The sequence below is a fragment of the Alternaria arborescens genome (genome assembly GCF_004154835.1).
Source record: "Alternaria arborescens strain FERA 675 chromosome Unknown contig_71, whole genome shotgun sequence".
Lineage (NCBI taxonomy): Eukaryota > Fungi > Ascomycota > Dothideomycetes > Pleosporales > Pleosporaceae > Alternaria > Alternaria arborescens.
In genome coordinates this window covers 1-18,789 of record NW_021167926.1, presented here as the reverse complement: position 1 = coordinate 18,789, position 18,789 = coordinate 1, and the positions used below count along the sequence as shown (strand labels likewise).

Here is an 18,789-nt window from a genome sequence, read left to right as displayed (position 1 = left end):
CGAGGGTTGAGGATGTCGCGCTAGCTTGGCGCCGAACGCGGGTGCACGTGCACCGCGGTCCATGTCCATGACTTCCATCTTTAGATCTCTGCTTGTTGAAAACTCACGACACATTGCATCTGAAGTAACGCTGTGAATTTGAACTGCACAGTAATCTCGATGAGTTCCACATGTTCGAATCAACGCCTGATCACTGCAGGCAATCGACGCCACCCGCTGACCGTCACGTGCGAGAGCAAATGCGCTCGCTGACTGCAGCTGCAGAATTGCACAGCCTCGTCATCTTTGGCTGATCAGATTCTTGATGAATTCCTCATCCCATGTCGTTCCACTCTATATATTACACCGATATCCGATGCACGTATGGAGACAACCGCCAGTATCGTAGCAGTGACCCAGCTATGCGAAAAAGTGATCAAATACATCATTGCTGTATCCGGAGCTAGGGACGAGAAAACACGCCTCCGATCGAAGATCCGAAGCTGCAGTAGCTTGTTACTGCAGCTTCAAGATGAAGCAGCTGACTCCGAAGAAATCAAAGAATGGTCTAAAACCTTAGACCTACTCTCTGATCCGATAGCGCGTCTTCACGAAGCATTGAGTCTGACAGCCGTTACTTTGTCACCTCGAGATGGGGCCCTCGAAAAATTGCAATGGCCGTTCAAAGAGAAAGATGTAAGAAGGTTGGTGGAGGCAATCGACAGTGAAATGGCAATGCTTGCCTTGGCTCTTGATGGGAACACAACGAAATTACTCATCGGAATCGACGCTCGCTCTAAGCGCAACGAAGAGGATCTCAGAGCTTTGAAGGACATCTTCAAATTGGATATGGGAACAACAGTGTCGAGATTGCAAAATCTTAGTGGGGAGCTGCAAACAATCCAGGTTACCCAGAACGATGTTCGGGGAGAAGTCGACAAATTACATGAGCGTCATCATACGAAGGAAGCCATGAAAACACGCCAGAACATTCTGAATTGGCTAACACCTATTGACCATGCCTCACAACAGCGAGATGCTATTAGTCGGTGGCAGGCTGGTACCGGCGGATGGCTCTTGCACTCGCAAGCCTATCAAGACTGGCTCAGCACCAGGAATCGTACCTTGTTCTGCCCGGGTATCCCAGGTGCAGGCAAGACAGTGTCGGCCTCCATTATCAATGCCGATTTGTGGGAGCGACATTGCAGCGATGCCACAATCGGCTTGGCTTATCTGTTTTGCAGCTACAGACGTCAAGGTGAACAGACATTGAACGACCTACTCTCGAGTATATTGCGACAACTCGTGGAACCACAAGCGTCGTTGCCAAGACATGTGGTGGACTTTTACGAGAGTCAAATGGGATCTTCAGATCGGATAGACGCTATTACCAGAACTCTACAACTGGTAACATCAATTTACTCTAGGGTCTTCATCGTTATAGATGCTCTTGACGAATGTTCTGCGTCGCAAGGGTGTCGTACAGCGTTGCTATCGAAAATGCAAGACCTTCAAATGACATCTGGTATCAACCTCTTGGTCACTTCCCGCTTTATACCTGAGATCACAGAGGGATTCAAGACGGCATCCATGTTAGAGATCCAAGCACACAGCAGTGATGTGAAGAAGTATGTCTCCGAGAACATATCTCGCCTGCCAGGATTTGTGCGCAATAACACGGAGTTGCAAGAAAGCATTATCGTGAAAATCGTAGAAGCAGTTGGTAGGATGTATGTCTCTCCCCTCCAGATCCACACATTCTATTAAACAAGCCCCAGGTTCCTCTTGGCCAAGCTACATCTTGATTCTTTAGTCGGCAAGAGATCACCGAAGTCAATCCGTGTTGCCTTGGACAAACTCGCCACTGGTTCTCGGGCTTACGATTCTGCGTATGATTCCGCAATGGAAAGGATCGAATGCCAAGTAGCCGAACAGACGGAGCTCGCGAAGCAAGCTTTAGCTTTCCTCATTTGTGCCAAGAGGCCTCTCTCGACCCTGGAACTACAAGAGGCGATGGGCGTTGAGGTTGATGAGCTTGAATTGGATCCTGAAAACTACCCTACAATTGAGGATATCATGGCCTCATGTCTCGGTCTAGTGACCATAGATGAGGATAGTAAGATTACCCAGCTTGTTCACAACACGACGCAGGAGTATCTCAAGCGTACACTAGACCGATGGTTCCCGAACGCGGAAGCCATGATAGCGGACGTTTGTATATCATACCTATGTTTGAACCGTCACGCTGATCCGGCGAATCTGGATCCCACGGAAGATAGTACTTGGTATGCCTACGCTGCGAAAAATTGGGCCCACCATGCTCGCCGAGCTCCATCAAGTTCGAAGCGAGTGGTCGACTTCCTGACACAAGAAATCCCTCTCTCAAAGAGTTTTCTTTATATAGGATATCGTTGGCAAAGTGCCACGTTCGTATACAAAAGACTTAGCAACAAAGAGGCATGGACCACCGGACTTCACTTGGCGGCTGAATTCGGTCTCGAGGACGTTACTGTTGCATTGCTTCTGCGAGGATCTGATACAAGCCGAAGAGATGTGTATGGCCGAACACCACTTATCGTCGCCGCAGAGATGGGGAGTAAAGCTACCTTTGAGCAGCTGCTCAAACATGGATCTTCTATAGAAACGCGCATCGACGAACGTCACGATGATCTCGCAGGGTACACCGCCCTCCACGTCGCCTCAAGAAATGGACACACCCCCATTGTTAGACTCCTCCTAACAGCTGGAGCAGATGTAAACTCACAGGGCTGTGACGATGACACGCCCATAAGTAGCGCTGTCAGTAGGGGGCAGACTGAGGTTGTTCGGGTCCTAATCGACGCGAAAGCTGATATGACGCTCCATACCACAGGGAAAATGGAGTGGGATTCAATGACACTGCTAGGCATTGCGATCGTGAGGGGGCACATCGATACAGTGCAGCTTCTCATTACGGCTGGCGTTGATGTCAATGAGCGCGACAAGGGGTACCGTGGGACAGCATTGTTCTATGCGGCAGCATCCCACTCAATTGACTGTGTTCGGATCTTGATCGAAGCCGGCGCTGATCCCAACCTCCCTGCTGGCTATTTGGAAGAAGCTCCACTCATGACAGTGTGTTATGGACTTCGTGAATCTCGAAAGCACTCTATCCCCATAATCAAGATGCTGCTTGATGCGAGAGCGGATATCAACTATATCAGCTCGAATGGACTGACCGCATACGAGATTGCCAAACGGAAGAAAGATTCCCATGTCGCTGAGTATCTTCTCGAGCGTGGAGCTGATCTAGAGCTTGGCTTGAATGGCCGGCTTGAGAAAGATGTGTTAATGTGAAAAAAACAAAGAAAGAACATTTTCTTTTCGTTTTCAGCAGCAAGCGGAAAGGTTTATGGGGAACGACAATGCATATAGCTTGTCCTGCACACTGGGATCGAGGAGTGGGTTTGACGTTTTTGAGAACATTCTTTATTCTCTAATCACTACATGTTCAGACTCTGTCTACGCTTTACCAAGCCCTTTCCCTTCATCCTCACTCTCGTGCTCAACAGTCGCTTCAACATGTTCAGTCATCAAATGCTTGATTCCCTTCATTGAAATCACAGCAATTGTTGCAAGCGCCACAAACGGCACCACGCTCCAATAACCCAGTCTATAAGCATGCGCATACGACCAATGGCTTGCATCCCAAGCAGCCTTGATGATAGCTTCATTCATTCCAGGCACACCTGCGCCTCTGAACTTGGTCACTGAGCTGCCCTTCATACCTTTCAAGAGTGCAGGCACTGATGACTCGGGTAAACCAGCTGCGATGGCGGCAGATCCAACATCCCCGGCGAGATGCGAAGCAATGCGAGAGTTGACAATGGCGTAGATGACGGCGGTACCGAAGGCGCCACCGATGGCTCGTGCGGAGAAGGCAAGACCGGTAGCTGTTGACAGGAAGGCGTGCGGTGCTGTGAATTGGATGCAAGCGACGAGGAGTGTGAGTGGGCCAGAGCAACCGATGCCTGTCAAGGCTGTGAAGATGATTTGTTCGGTACCCCAGCTAGGTCTGATGAAGGCGAAACATATGGATGCAATGAACATAATGGCGAATGTGACAGCCAGTGGCGTTTCTGTAAATGGTGTTAATTGATGCATTGGAGAAGAAGACGATTTTGCTTACTCAGATCTTTGAACTTTGTCGCATACCATGTCACACCCAACGAAGTGATGATTGACGCAATCTTGTAGGACAACTGTCGGATGGCGATATCCCACGAGTTATCCTCGAACCCAACGTTGAGAATGAGCTGTGGTGTAACGGCATTAATGGCAGAGTAGTAGATCCAACCTTCGATCGCGAAAGCAAACGTCGATAGCCAGAAGTTTGGCCCAGTAGAGAAGAAAACGTGCGCGACGATACCGTCAGATCGACCCTTCCACTCTAGTATTACGTCAGCTTTCAGCTCTGGATTGATCCACGAGAGAGTCATTACCATAGAGACAGAATGCAATGAACAGAACGATACCGACAACGAGATTGGCACAGACGTGTGGGTTGCTCCACGGATACGCTCCACCTGCCCAGTTGAGTGCCAAAAGCATCAACGTAGCAGCAGCAACGAGTAGGAGAGAGCCGATAGGATCGCAAGCCCACATCCATTCTTTGAAGCTCATTCTAGGATAGTCGGTGCGTTTCTTAGGCCAATAGAACGCAAATAGACCGATGGATGTGATACCATGTAGTCCGACTTGAATCCAGAAGATGTAGCGCCAGCCAGAAGCGCTGAGATTGGTAACAGCGCCGGCTGCTAGACTTCCAACACTGCGAACATGTCAGTGTCTTGCGCCTTACCATATACTGATCTGCAAACTCAAAACTTACGTGCCGCCCAGAACTCCCGCAACTCCTGCCAATCCATTTGCCAGAGGTCGGTACTTCAATGGTAGAATCTCTGAGGGTATTGACTGAACGATGGAAATGGTCGCAAGCGTCGTTCCGATGAGAATGCCACCGCCAATCAACATGGGCATACTTGTCGCTTTCGCGCAAATGATAGCACCGACACAAGCGATCAGCGGAGGTATGGTAGCGAACAGTTTGCGATCTAGGACATCTGACAAGCGACCGACAGGAGGAGAGAGGACGGATTGCATAAGGAGAGGGCCCTAGACAACGTCAGAATTCAGACTACACACTCGAGCTATAGCGATCATACCTGTATGATCCAGCTCGCAATAGCAGGTTGCCCAAGCTCACGAATGATGAAAGACAGGACTGATCCCGCAGCCACTACTACAAAGACTTGCGACATGACGCTGCGTAGGATGTTAGTCAAGTCCATAAATCCTAGCTTTAGTGAACGTACGCGAAACAACAGCAAAAGACGACCATCCATGACCGCCAGGAGAGATTGACATGATGGATATCATCGTTGGCTTCCTGATCGATGGGGACAATGTGAGCTTCGCGGGCGTGAGTGGCCTCGATATGGGTAGCTCCCGTTTTGCTGTCCATGACTGCTCACGCTAGATGATAAGTTGCTATGAGAAAAGAGGCGAGAGAGGGCAAGGTCTATATTCAACATGATCAGGTATATAATCCAGTGGGGCGCCGCGCAGCGGATGCTTGGCCTGGGCATTTTGACATGGAGATGAGCGGTAGCGACGTCGTCCTCCAACGCCGTACATATCGGCAGATCAGGATGCTGGGGGATGAGCGACTCTGGAGGCCTGTTTGGATGAAGTTTACCGAATGGGCGGGACGTATGCATGCGGGGCCCCAGGTTGGGTGATGATTGGCGCCCCTTCGCTGGAATGTGATGCGGGGAGGTGCGCCTACGACTCGGTTGTCGCCTGCATCACCCCGAGATGTGTTCCTTCTCTTCTTCTCATGACTCCATAGCTGGAGTTTCCATCGCGACATGTTGTCGCTACTCGAAGGCGCCGGGAGAGGAGTTGGTGAGGGTGGAAGAGGAAGGGAAGGTCGGAGTTAAGCAGGACCGCCCCGTTGGACCCTGAGACTTTTGTTGTGCACATCTTTTGCGCGACCGTCACCCTCTACCACTCCAGCATCCCAGCGCTCGACTCAATACCGAACCTCTTAGCCCATATCCGACGCATAGTAAACTTTTCCGACGCACTTAGACTAATCCACCCACCAGGCTATGCTATGAGCAGCCCACGTCCCCTCGCAGGGCGTCTTGTCCCCCTCAGAACCAAAGACGAGGTGCGCGCCAGCCTAGAGACTCACAGCGTCTATGTCGTCGAGGTGCCGGCCAAATTTGCCAATGTTATCAAGGAGTGAGGCATTCACTCCTGGTGCACCAGCTTGATCTCTGCTAACCTTGAACCTCGCCAGTGCCGTGCAAGCAGCCCTCCCAGACTTCAAGACGTCGGAAATCTCTCATCTGCGACGCGTAGTGCAGTTCAAGTACCTGCCGCCGCATCTGCAGAAACAGTTCTATCCGCCCGCAAGGCTCCCCAGAGGTGAAGAAGATGATCCTGCCTCTGCATTATTATCTTCTACTGCACCGGCGCCCTCTGCTTCCTTTTCTGCGTCCTCGTCCTCGGCCGTTGATGGCAGTGAGGCTGCTCATGGTGTGACTGTTACTGAAGATTTTGATCTAGTTCGCTACTTCCTCTTGTGTCCGACGCGCCATATTCCCCACGCCAACCTTGCAGCTATCATACGTACCTGTCCGCCTTTCGACGGCAAGACTGCACCGCCTCGTATCTTCTACGTGACGGTCCCGTCGCTAGCACCCATATCTGCCGAGCAGGCTACGGAATGGAGCGACAAGTACTGGCCCATCTCGTACAAGAACACCAACCCCTACGGTCCACATCCAAGCCTCGTACAGCGCAACCAGGAGGAGATACAACCCGAGGCGGGCAACTGGCTGGCCCTGGCACGAGCCGCTGGCGAGCAGATATCAGAGCAGTGTCTGGGTGAGAAGATTGGCGTCGTCGTGGTCGACCGCACAAGGAGCACACCAGAAATCATCGCTGTCGCTGGTGACTGTCGCTGGAGATCTTTCACTGGCACCGCCGAACCGGCCACCGGCACTGGCAACGTCATGGCCCACGCCGTCCACCGCGCCATCGCCATGGTAGCGAAGAAGCGACTCCGCGTTGCTGGCACCGACCCCGCATACCTCGACCGCTCCCTCTTCTGCGACAATCCCCTCACCGGCCTTGAGAAGCTATACTACGAGAAAGACAACATCTCATCGAGCGGCTACCTGTGCGTCGACCTCGACATCTACCTCACCAACGAGCCCTGCGTCATGTGCTCCATGGCCATCCTACACTCGCGCTTCCGCCGCTGCATCTTCAGCAAGCGCATGCCATACACTGGCGGCATGACGGCAGATGGCCCTGGTGACTCTTCGTCAGCGGGCAGCGGACTGAAGAACGGATTGTTCTGGCGACCGAGCGAACTCAACTGGAAGTTCCTGGCTTGGGAGTTCAAGGAGGATGGCAAAGCTGCGGATGCGGATACCGGTTTCAAGGATACACTGCATGCATAGGCATGCGCACAGCGGTCTCAACTGTATTGGATACATTGTATAAACACGGCGCATTGGATTAAACGCTCGGTACAATTAAAGGAGAAGATTATACCAGTATGGATTAGAGATAATATTGTGCCAAAAGGAGAGCATTCTGTACTATAGCCAATGGAACGCAACGTCAACATTCAACGTTGGTCGAATGAGTTACGGTACTGTTGTAGCGAACAAGTCTTGTCATTGACTTCCCAGCTCATACTGTGACCTTATCCCTTCCTACCGTCTCCATCCATCTTCCCAACACTGCCCAATATCTCCATAAACCGACTCTTCCTCACATTCTTTCGACCACCCTTTCTCAAGCCAAACCCTTGCGTTCCTTGTAGCGCAAACAACGTGTACTGTTGCTCTAGCCAGTCTGTTCCGCGCGATGGTGCAGGCTTTCGTTTGATCAGCGGGCGGAAATGTGGAAGAGAGGGAGAGGTAGCGGATATATGATAAGGTCGCTGGACTGGCGGTATTGGGGTGTGTGGACTTGGGGACCGAGGAATGATGGTTCGAGTCTCGGTATCGGGTCGCAACGGTACGCAAGATGCGGTGTTGTGGAGTTGATCATTCTGCAAAGATGAATTGCGTGGACTCTGGATTGTAGACTCTGGTGTTGGCAAAGAGGCGAAAGTCAAGTTTTTTGTTGGCATGTAAGTGTGCACGGTAAAACCAGGGCGGAGAGATGATGGGATGTCCTCTTCGGATGAAGGAGAGTGAGTTGCAGAGTCATCAGAGGTGGGTGGTGAAGGTATTGCCTGAGTTGCTGCAGGAACAAAAAACTCTGTTGACGCAATTGACGATGTGTGGTTGCGTGCTGAATCAATGGGTTTAACGCTGTAAGAGGCCGAGCGAGCGGTGTCTCCCTCGATTAGGTCTTGAGTAAGAGTGCGAGATAGTGTTGGTGAAAGACGTCCGAGACACTCGAGTACTAGGTCTTGAGTGCTGGGTGTTTGAAAGGCTTCTTCACAAAAGGTATACATGTCTCTGAATATTGGTTCAGGGAAACTGAAAGATAGCGGCAAGGGTAATTGATGTGGCGATGGTGTAGGCGGTAATGGTTTATCGATGTCTACATCGGCAGTCAACGCTTGAAGTGAGGGAGGGGGACTAAGGGGGCTGCTGGGAACGACTGTATGGGCTTGATTGTGCAGCTTTGATGAGAGTGTAATGTGTAAAGATGGCCTTTTCGACTGCGATGTGCGAGTGTAGTTTCGATCTTGATGCTTATCCATGAAGCTGCGATGCTTGGTTTTTATAGTCCTTGTCGATTTTGGCGGATTATGGGACATCTTTTCCGTTGTGACAGCGGATGTCTTATTACTTCCACCCGAGTATTGTGCAGCCATCGCATTCAATTCCGGGTCGTCATCAACACTCCACTTCTTTCCGGGTACCTTAACACCCCCAGCAATGTCTTTACCCTCGTCAGCCTTTCCATGTTTATAGCATATCCCGTCTTGATGTATATGATATTCACAGCCTTTGACATCACTGCGTGCGGTCACAATATCCTCCACAGAATTTCTCATCATGCCCAGCATTCGTCTATCGTGCCCAAACATCTTGTCAGTGATGAATCGTCTCAGCACGCTTGACGCGTGCTTTTCCAAGAACAGCAATTCGAGAACCCCTTGATCGAAGGCTTGCGCTGAATCGAGAACGGAAGCTAGCGTATCGATGATATAGTCTTGGAAGTGCGGTTGCGAGAATGTTGACCCGACGATGTGCGCGTAGATGAGGTCGATGCAGGAGTCGAGACGCATTGATCTCTGAGTTGAGCAACTGAAGAAGCCGTTGGTGAGCCACTCGATGTAGAGCTTGAAGCCAGCGGGATCTACGTCGCCAAGCTGGATGGGTAGTAAAGGTCGATCATCTCGCACATGTTGTGGAAGGTAGATTTGAAGATACGGCGAACGTTCGGCTATAGCTTAATTCATGTCGATGTGCTCTGTAGGGCAATGCTCCGAGAGTGTTGTTCGGCCTGCAAGTACGAACGTTACTGACTTGAAAATCGAGACACCCAGAACCATCGCGACTCCTCGTCAAAGCTTTGACTGTAAAATTCAATGATACGGAATCGCGAAAGTGGTTGCGACATAATACGCGAGGCCGAGGTTTGTTGACTTTGCTGCAAGCTCACCAACTACGTTGTTAGGAAGATGACTGCGAGTGAATACTCTCCATGCTCCCATGATTGACCGCCTTCAGTCACGGTTGATCACAGGGGGAGACGATCAGTATGTCTGTTTGGTACCGGTAATGTGACGTGACAGATGTGTCGATGATAAACGCATGAGCCCTTCACGATAATATTACCCAGGTAGTCCATATGACCGCTCGTGCCCCAGCATAGCTGTCCACATTACACAACGCCAGCACACGATTGAAAACCCGAAGATCAATCTCACCAGGCTCAACCAAGACAGTTACCGGCTTCACCAATGAGATTGGAAAACATCTTCGCCGAGAAGATGTCCTCATCAGACAAGCGCGATACACAGAGACGGCTCGAGCGTGTCAGCATGCCTCCACGCATTTCCACCAGCTTTCCAAGAGTCAACCTAGAAGGATATCTGGCTCCTGAGAAGTCGCAACTGTTACCTTCTCCCAGCAAAGTTCCGATTTCTAGTCCAAGAAAACAGAAGAACAAGAAGGTGGACCAGATCTTCTATGGAAGTGAGCATACTCAGGATACTAATCAGAAGCCCCGCCGTAGAGCAGACATCGAGGAGCAAATAAGGCAAGATCCATACCACACACTTTTCGAAGGTGGAAACTTGCCCAGAGACCTTGACGTTATCGACGAAGTTGACACAAACGTGCAAAGACTGATGCGGTCAGAGTACCTCAGCGAAGAGTCGCCCAACACGCAACAGTCACGGATTGTCGCACCAGGATCAGTCCGAGACAAGCTTGTAGAGACACCTAGGCCACCCATGGCAAGTGTGCTATGCGGCCGACAGGATCCAGAGTCATGGTACTTGACGCGACGTTTGATTCGTATGCCAGGGAACGATGACGATGACTTAGTGTCACTGCTCAAACGCCGAAACATTGACTCAGATGCAGCGGAAATACATCGACTGTGGCGTCACACTGGCATCATTCCGACGTGTTATCGCGATATCAACTTTGATCCGGATGGCATCAATCCGCAGCATACGTGGATCGCATGCTGGCCACTGATGAATGCAGCGATACATGGGTACATGCTAGAGGACATCGAGTTCGTTGACCGAGTGATGGATCTTCTGGAAGACAAGATAGTGAAGGGTGTGCGTCCGGATGACGATACGATTTCGCATTTGTTTGGCGAGAATCGACACCACGTACCGATGATGCTGCAGCATTTCCTGGTTGATCGCTGGGTCGATCATAGTACCAGAGGCTTTGAGGACGTCGATCCGCATAGTTTGCCTGACTTCTTCATCTGCGCTGCACTCGATACGGCTATACGACGCCTCTCACATATGGCGAGACAGCCGTCATCATCTGGCTGTCAGTATCATACGCATCCGAAGTCAGTAGAGTGCTACAGGAATAGGAATAAGCAAACAGAGGCAATGAAACAAGGGCGCTACAAATATTGTCGCGAAAAAGCGAGTCGAGAGGCTGAAAAGGCTGCCGCAGATTCTATCAAGTACGGTATTGCGACAGTTGATTGGGAGGCGCGAAGAGTGGAGGCGCATCGAGCGCTTCACGACCAGGTCGATGATTACTCACCTACTGCCAGCAGCTGGATGGAGACTTCAGGCCGAGCAGTTGAAGGGATTCCATTGGAGCAGGTTGATAGGACGTACGGTGCCCCTGCGCCAGAAAGGGAGAATCCAGAATCCCACCTCAACTTTGGGTCTTCGTCAATGTTCGGGACCACGCGGGTAGATAGCGCTGCCGATGAGGTGAAGGTCGCCCCACCAGCACGCGAGCCACCGCCGCCGCCACCAACAGACATGCCTGTCGATGACCCTGATAGCACTATCGAAAGCATTAAGTACGCTGAGATTCCGAAAGAAGATAAGAAGAGTGCAACATCTGCGTACGATGACGCGATGCCCTTCGTAAAGAGTGAGGGTGACTTTGAGTCGATACCCTCAGACGCGACTGCTGTTCCGCCTGAAGTCCACGCGTGCGCACAAGCTACTTCACCAGAGAGCACGCGCCGGAAGAAGCGCGCCACATGTCCCGGATCATTTCCAGAATCTAGGTCTGGAAGTTTGAAGGAAAATATTACAATGTAGTGGATGTTCTCATGTGGTTTGCGATTGATATGATCTTAGCTGATGAAGGCTTTACCTGGTGTGGTCGTACAAGAGATACTGGTTTGTGAAATGGGCTACTCGATCATTCTCATAGATCTTCAATAATGTACCTAGGTCCAATATCATGTCCAGATGCTGTTGCATCACTCAGAAGATTGCGGTGCCGTTCACATGTGAGCTGACGCCGCCTGTCGCATGATTAGTATACTGAACAGCCACATAACACGTGTGGATTACGTACCAGGGCAGTTAGCTGGCGCAGAGGTGAAAAAAAATAACCACCTGTTCTTCTCGCGGCACGTTTGCGCAAGCTTCTCAAGATCAAGCATCTCACCGAGTGGCATTCCCCAAAGAGCAAGGATGTACTCGTGAAGATGGTAATCTAGAGATGTCAGTAGAAGCTGTTCAATGAGAAATCGAGAAAACGTACTCTCGTGCGTGGGCCACGCCTCAAAAGCAGGTGCATCACCAGCAACCAACGCGAAGTAGGAATCGTGAAGCCAGTCGAGAATCTTCTCTTCCTGGCTCACTCCAGCAAACCGCGGACCGTCTTCGCCGTCCTTACCGCTGCCGTGTCGTAGCGCAGCCTTGGTTCGGTCTTCGTCGCTCTTATTGTCGTACGCTTCCTTCCAACCACTACGAATGAATAGCATGTCTCCAGGCTTGATATCGCCACCCTGGGCGGCTGGGCGGATATCTACTCCTTGATCTTGGCCGCATTGATAAAGGTCCTGCCATGAGATAGGGTAGTAGTCAAAGGGGTCATAGTTGATGCCTTTCTTGTGCGCGTATCCGCGATAGTCCAGTAGAACACCCCGTCCTGCAACACCGTGCTCAGCCCAGTGGTGAATCGAGCATTTGTGATTTGCGTTTGGGCCCGTAATATCGCTTCCTTTAGTCTACGTCCTATGTTAGTAGCTCCTCCAAAGACGGTAACCTTGCACATACGCCATTGTAGAACGAACCGCTAGCCATGTGAGCAAAGTGTCGAAACCCGTCCCATTGGGTACCGGATTGTGTGTTCATGTGGTAAATATCATCGTAAGCAAGTCCTTCCGCCAGGGTCTTAATCTCATGTTGGAAGGGCTCGCGGCCAAATGCCGGCACGTTCGGCACGTTGAGAGGCAAGCTGCGTCGCGATTAGCTAGAGCGCACGAGATGCATCAGGGCGACACGCACTTCACAGGCACGATCTCGCCGCTTCTGATCTCCTTTGCAGCCGCTGCCACACGTGTGGGTGTTAAAAGATTGAGGCGGCCGATCTGACGTTGGTGAGTATAGTTCGCGATAAGCTTAGAGTCTGGTCGCACGCACGTAGTCGTTGTCGCCCCAAACCCAGGCAGCTTCTGGCGGAGCACCAGGGATCTGCGGCAGCTCTTTTCTGGTCGGAAATTTGGTAGAATCCGGGTCCCAGGGTATGGTAGTCGCGGTCTTATTCATAGTGAGAAAGTCTTTGATTTGCGTCAAGCGCTGACTTGCAGTATTGTTTCTGGGGTCGGTCATCTTAATTTGGCGCCGGATCCTTGTTGTCGTTCAGTACGTGGGTCACAAAAATTGCAATGCTTCGATGGATCTTTCTCGATGCTTCCCAACACATCCGCGACGTTCCTAATTACTATGACGTTTACCCCGCATTTCTGAGAGATGGTGGAGCCGAATATGTGGGGTCGTGATTCCAACTCCGCTGACTATCGTGAACCGACTCGTTCCTCTAATCTTCGTATTACAATATCGAACATCGCGCCCATGTAATTTCTCTTTGACTCGAGTTGTCGTTTCAGACAGATTGCATCGCGTGTAAACATTGGAGGGTTTCGTGGCGCTAGGGCAGGCTCACTGTTGGTGGAAGTTCTGGGGAATGATGACGTAACGCGGTTAATGACTCCAACCGTGGCGTTTGTAGGATCCGGGGATTGCCACCTTGGACTCTCTTGGCCAGAAGCTTGTCCTCTGGTCAAGAAAGTCTTGTTCGCTCCACAGAGTCTTGTTCTTAACGTCAAAGAAGATAGAGCATAAAGTCGAGTCAATGAAGGGTTTCACATCCACCGGTTGATGAGCGCTGGCAGTTTTAGTAGCACCATCACATGCACTAAGCTTTGACCGTCCCGGTGCTACGACGATTCCGGGGGAATGGACAGGTCGCCACGCGATGGATTCTGCTGCTATACAATAGAGCAACAAACACATGCTAACCATACGCCTGGCTCTCCCCCACACAACAGAATGCATCTAGGTCAAATGGTACGAGCCCAACTCACTTCCAAAAAGCCCTGATACCACCCTCGGTCTCTTGACGTCCGAGCCGTTAGTCCAGGTCACAGCGCGACCTTCCTGCGGACTATTGGCGTATCACGAGTACCTCTCCGTGGTTCGATTTAGCCGGTTGCTGTCAAGGTGTCTCCTTAGGCCGGCTCATTGGCTACAACAATCTCGCATGCTCCGGAGTAAGCACAGCTCGCGAGCAGGCGCAATTCCAGTAATACTTCCTCTAGTGCGCGCAGAGTCGTTGGAGGAAAAATGTCGTCCGCTGCGCCGTTGAACCGGCTCCCGCTGGCGTCCCTGGCGTCGCGTTAATAAAAGCATATAAACGCCTACCCCAGACTGATACCCCAGACTGCACCCCATCCCCGGATCACCTCTTCACTCCATCTTTGTGACGACTGATTTTGCAGTATGGCTACAGTCGAGAAGCCGAGCGCTCATGAGGCGGAGCACATTTCCGATACCTCAATTGACCACGCCGTGGCTTACGAGGAGGGCAAGGAGACAGGCCTAAGCGATGCTCACCTCTGTTCCGACGCAGACAACAAACGCATTCTCCGCAAGACGGACATTTGGATGTTATCGCTTCTTTGCATGGTTTACTTCCTGCAATCGGCTGACAAGGGAATCATCGGATTAACAGCTGTTTATGGTCTCAAAGAAGACGCGCATCTTAGTGGCAACGACTACTCAAACATCGGCAACATTGGATACTACGCGCAACTCGGTGTGCAACCCTTGGCGGCATGGATACTTGTCAAGCTTCGATACCGCCACGTCCTACCCGTCATCATTACCTGCTGGGGTATCTCAGTTGCCGGCGGTCTTGGTGGTTCCAGGAACTACGCCGGGTTGCTCGCATCGCGTTTCTTCCTCGGTGCATTTGAGGCTGCAGTCATTCCGCTGTTCTCGATGATCACCATTGCGTTTTACAGGCGTTCCGAGCAGCCATTCCGCGTAGCTTGCTGGTACAGCTGCTATGGTCTTAGCACTCTGATTAGTGCACCCATCGTCTATGGCTTCGGTCGCATCCACTCATCTACGCTTTACCGGTATCAGATCGTCTACCTTTTCTTCGGACTCCTGACCATCGCTATCGGCCTCATCACATACTGGTGGGCCCACGACAGTCCTGGAGAGGCTCGATTCTTGTCGCCAGAGGATCGCCTGAAGGCCGTCGACCGATTGAAGGCCAATCAACAGGGTATCGTCTCGCACAAGTTCAACTGGAAGCACGTCATTGAGGCTGTTACTGAACTCAAGTACTGGCTGTACATGATTATGGTTATTGCCGTCAACGCGGGCGCTTCAGTCTCCTCGGTCTTTGGTTCCATCATCCTCAAGAACCTGGCCGGGTTCAATGCGGATGAAGCCGTTCTACTGAATATGCCCTTTGGAGCACTTCAGTTTGTGTCCATCCTTGCTGCGTCATATCTGGCATACCGATTCAAGCGCAAGTCCCCCTTCTTGCTCGGCCTTGTCACCATCGTCATTGTCGGTGTCGCTTTGCTGGTGGCGCTTCCGAAAACCCCCTCCAACAAGGGCGGTCTACTTGCAGGCTACTACTTGATCGCCTTCGTATATGCAATTAACCCTCTTCTCATCTCCTGGATGGGTGCCAACTGTGCCGGACAGACCAAGAAGGCTATCTACTATACCTCATTCAACGCTGGCAACTCTATTGGCAACATCATCACCCCTTACATCTTCGATGCGAAGTTCGCGCCGCAATACGTAAGTAATTCCCTGTTCCAACGTTCAGGTCGAAGCTCGTCGCTAACCATACGTCTTTCTAGGTCAATGCTCTCAAGGGTATCTTGGCAATCTGGTGCATTCTTTGGGGTGTCGTCATCGCTCAAATTGTCCTGATTACCTGGATGCAGAAGAAGAAGTGCGATCAGCGTGAAGCAGCCGGTCTTCCTAGAGATCCTATCGACTATTCGATGAGCGGTCATTTCCACGAGGCTGGTGCCGAAGTTCATGGCGAGAATGGTCTGCAGGATATGACTGACAAGGAGAACATCTACTTCCAGTATTTGCTGTAGCTTGATCAGCACTGTGGCCGTACCTACATTTCTTGTTAATAGAAGATATTAATCTTACCATTCTGATCAATGAAAATAGCCCTACTGGGCCATATGTGATTGTTTTACGAGCCTGGACTTCTGTCGATGCTCAGTCGGCGCTGTTGATTAGAGCTTCAGTCAGAGATAGACTCTCGAAGATTATGACAGCTTTGTGGGAGTTCAGTTGCGAGAGGTTTGGAGGTCGCTCGAAAAGTGTCGATATGGAGAGGCTACAAGACGAGCAAGATAAGTATCGACTGGAACCTGATTCAGAAGTGACGCTTATGTAAGCTACGAATGACTACTGTGTTCCACTAGTAAGCTGCGCACCCCAGTAAGCTGCGCACCCCACCAAATCCTCACAACTCTATCTGCGCCAACGACCATGACTCAACAACTACGGCCTAAGGTGACATCTCGTGAAGGTAGACTAAGTCTCGCGATAGTCTCCTATTAGAATAAACCATGCTAATCAATCCGAGCCCTCGCGAGAGCGTATAACGTACTAGAATCTACTCTCTAGACGCGTCTCTGTGGTGTCCACCCGCGATTAGAGATAGTCTCTGTTAACCGAAAGCTATTAACTACTGAAGAGCAGTCTCTCGTGCAGTAGATCCTAGACCTTAATTAACGAGGCTTTCTGCCCTATATTATTGATGTACAACGCATGGCAGACGCTCTACTCGCAGCCCGCGGCCAAGATCCACCTCCTCTACCTATAGGCAAGAACTGGGTGTCGCGCTTTGTTAACAGCTAGTCTAAGCTTTAGACTAAGTGGAACAGGAAGGTCTATAGCCAGCGCGCTCTCTGTGAGGATCCTGTCGCAATCTTAGCGTAGTTTAACCTAGTAGAGGAGACGCGCTAGGCCTATAGGATACTAGACACAGACACGTACAACTTTGATAAGAGTAGCTTTATAATAGGCGTTGCAGCGACGTCTAAGGTAGTTACTAGCTCTAACACTGTAGGTTAGGCAGCTATAGTACAACTAGGGAACAGAGACTGGATCACGACAATTAAGTGTATCAACGCGTCTGGCTGGTGTCTTCCACCGTTCGTAATCCTGTCTGGTAAGCAGCACTAGGCTAGCTGGTACTACCACATCCCTATAGACTGGGTGCTCGCTGTATTAGACAACGGCTAGACGACAGATGAGCTTGGCGTAGAGTGGGTAAAGCACTTTAATAGATATACAGCGCCTTGTACGCATGCAGTCTACTGGCTTCTTATCCTAGATGGCTATAGCAGCTACGCCACGCCTGAGTTCAACCAGTACTGCACAGAGAATAAGATTATTACTCTCTGTATGCTAGCCTATACCTCCCACCTGCTCTAGCTACTTAATGTGGGCTGCTTTTCCCCGCTTAAGCGAGCGTACGGTCACGAGATCTAAGAGCTAGCTCGCCAAGGCGTCTACCATATTAACAAGATAGACTTCCTTACCGCCTATACACGGATCTAGCCAACAGTACTTACGCAGCAGAACATCCAGGCAGGCTTCCAGGCGACAGGGCTTATCCCTCCCTGTCCAGAACGCGTCCTATCGTCGCTCACTGTCGTCCGTACGCCGTCTCCACCAGGGACAACAGCAGACAACAACGTCGCATAGACCGCAGAGACACCGCGTACAATAGCGCAGCTTAAAAAGCAGGCTCAACACGTAAAGGACCTCCTTCACCGCCAGTCGCAGAGCCCAACAAGCCAAGCTATACGCCAGCTTGTCAAAGGCTATCAGCTTGCGATGAACTCAGCGACTATACTCGCAGAGGAGAATAGGAAGCTTCGTACAGCTAGTCAGCGCCAGCGACGTAGGAGAAACTAGCGACGTCAATATATAGCTCGTGGAGGAGCGCTACAGGCTCAGCAAGGCCAGCAGCTCGCTATAGAGGCAGAAAGGGTGGTCGCGGAGGTAGAACAAGCTCAGGCTACTCAGGGACGTCAGCGCGCACCACCAACGTGTACGAAGTGCCATATCCAAGGACACACTAGGACTCAATGTAGACAGTAATAGACTAGCTATGTACAAGATTGTATTCTATTATCTTATGTTGTTGTAGAGCTATCGCGTAGAGAGTCGCGTCAAGTTAGGTGGGGTGCGCAGCTTACTGGGGTGCGCAGCTTACTACGTACAGTAGCGGGTCAGCTATTGCCCCGGGTCAGCTAACGCCCCGCCCCAACACCATAACAACAAAACTTCAACGCGTCACAACTCAACCAATATGGATCCGATTCAAGAAGCGATCAAATTTATCGAATCGCACAAGCTAGGAGATAAATTCTCGTACACAAAAGTTGCTGCCCAGTTCGATATTGAGCGCAGTACGCTCGCTCGAAGGCACCAGGGTGTGCACGAGCAGCGCGGAGTCTCCCAACGATCCCTACACCCAGAACGCGAAGCCGAGCTTGTACGATATATTGAAACGCTTACTGGACGCCGTTTGCCGCCTACAAAAGTAATGATACAGCAGTTTGCTAGCCAGTTGGCTGGCAAACTAGTCTCTGATACCTGGGTTAAGCGGTTTCTCCGCCGTCATCCTAACTATCTTATCTCTTAATCGGGCAAAGCTATAGCCAAGGAGCGGACTAAAGCTAATTTAGGAGCTAAATATAGCTTGTACTTTAAGCTGTTATATAAAAAGATAGAGGAGTATAATGTCTAGCTAATATATATATTTA

At 50.9% G+C, this 18,789-nt stretch overlaps 8 protein-coding genes across 8 annotated transcripts; 5 read left to right on the top strand and 3 right to left on the bottom strand.

The window, feature by feature from the left end:
• Positions 1–363: 363 nt before the first annotated feature.
• Positions 364–3,315, top strand: AA0111_g12230 (hypothetical protein; the record flags this gene model as incomplete). The annotated part of the gene is made up of 2 exons (XM_028646186.1): positions 364–1,709; positions 1,758–3,315. 2 exons carry the CDS (start codon positions 364–366, stop codon positions 3,313–3,315), a joined length of 2,904 nt encoding a protein of 967 aa, XP_028500160.1.
• Positions 3,316–3,480: 165 nt separating this feature from the next.
• On the bottom strand, positions 3,481–5,482 carry AA0111_g12229 (hypothetical protein; the record flags this gene model as incomplete). Its single annotated transcript, XM_028646184.1, has 6 exons — positions 3,481–4,097; positions 4,148–4,408; positions 4,461–4,789; positions 4,850–5,133; positions 5,184–5,283; positions 5,334–5,482. 6 exons carry the CDS (start codon positions 5,480–5,482, stop codon positions 3,481–3,483), a joined length of 1,740 nt encoding a protein of 579 aa, XP_028500149.1.
• A 654-nt stretch (positions 5,483–6,136) lies between these two features.
• On the top strand, positions 6,137–7,496 carry AA0111_g12228 (hypothetical protein; the record flags this gene model as incomplete). Its single annotated transcript, XM_028646183.1, has 2 exons — positions 6,137–6,267; positions 6,326–7,496. 2 exons carry the CDS (start codon positions 6,137–6,139, stop codon positions 7,494–7,496), a joined length of 1,302 nt encoding a protein of 433 aa, XP_028500148.1.
• A 248-nt stretch (positions 7,497–7,744) lies between these two features.
• AA0111_g12227 (hypothetical protein) lies at positions 7,745–9,289 on the bottom strand (the record flags this gene model as incomplete). The annotated part of the gene is made up of 1 exon (XM_028646182.1): positions 7,745–9,289. One exon carries the CDS (start codon positions 9,287–9,289, stop codon positions 7,745–7,747), a length of 1,545 nt encoding a protein of 514 aa, XP_028500179.1.
• Positions 9,290–9,967: 678 nt separating this feature from the next.
• Positions 9,968–11,764, top strand: AA0111_g12226 (hypothetical protein; the record flags this gene model as incomplete). Its single annotated transcript, XM_028646181.1, has 1 exon — positions 9,968–11,764. One exon carries the CDS (start codon positions 9,968–9,970, stop codon positions 11,762–11,764), a length of 1,797 nt encoding a protein of 598 aa, XP_028500151.1.
• A 168-nt stretch (positions 11,765–11,932) lies between these two features.
• Positions 11,933–13,288, bottom strand: AA0111_g12225 (hypothetical protein; the record flags this gene model as incomplete). The annotated part of the gene is made up of 6 exons (XM_028646180.1): positions 11,933–11,973; positions 12,027–12,167; positions 12,216–12,684; positions 12,734–12,914; positions 12,965–13,047; positions 13,100–13,288. The coding sequence occupies 6 exons, from the start codon at positions 13,286–13,288 to the stop codon at positions 11,933–11,935; spliced, it is 1,104 nt and encodes a 367-aa protein (XP_028500150.1).
• A 1,170-nt stretch (positions 13,289–14,458) lies between these two features.
• Positions 14,459–16,092, top strand: AA0111_g12224 (hypothetical protein; the record flags this gene model as incomplete). The annotated part of the gene is made up of 2 exons (XM_028646179.1): positions 14,459–15,781; positions 15,844–16,092. The coding sequence occupies 2 exons, from the start codon at positions 14,459–14,461 to the stop codon at positions 16,090–16,092; spliced, it is 1,572 nt and encodes a 523-aa protein (XP_028500170.1).
• Positions 16,093–18,332: 2,240 nt separating this feature from the next.
• Positions 18,333–18,668, top strand: AA0111_g12223 (hypothetical protein; the record flags this gene model as incomplete). Its single annotated transcript, XM_028646178.1, has 1 exon — positions 18,333–18,668. One exon carries the CDS (start codon positions 18,333–18,335, stop codon positions 18,666–18,668), a length of 336 nt encoding a protein of 111 aa, XP_028500169.1.
• Between the last annotated feature and the right edge of the window lie 121 nt (positions 18,669–18,789).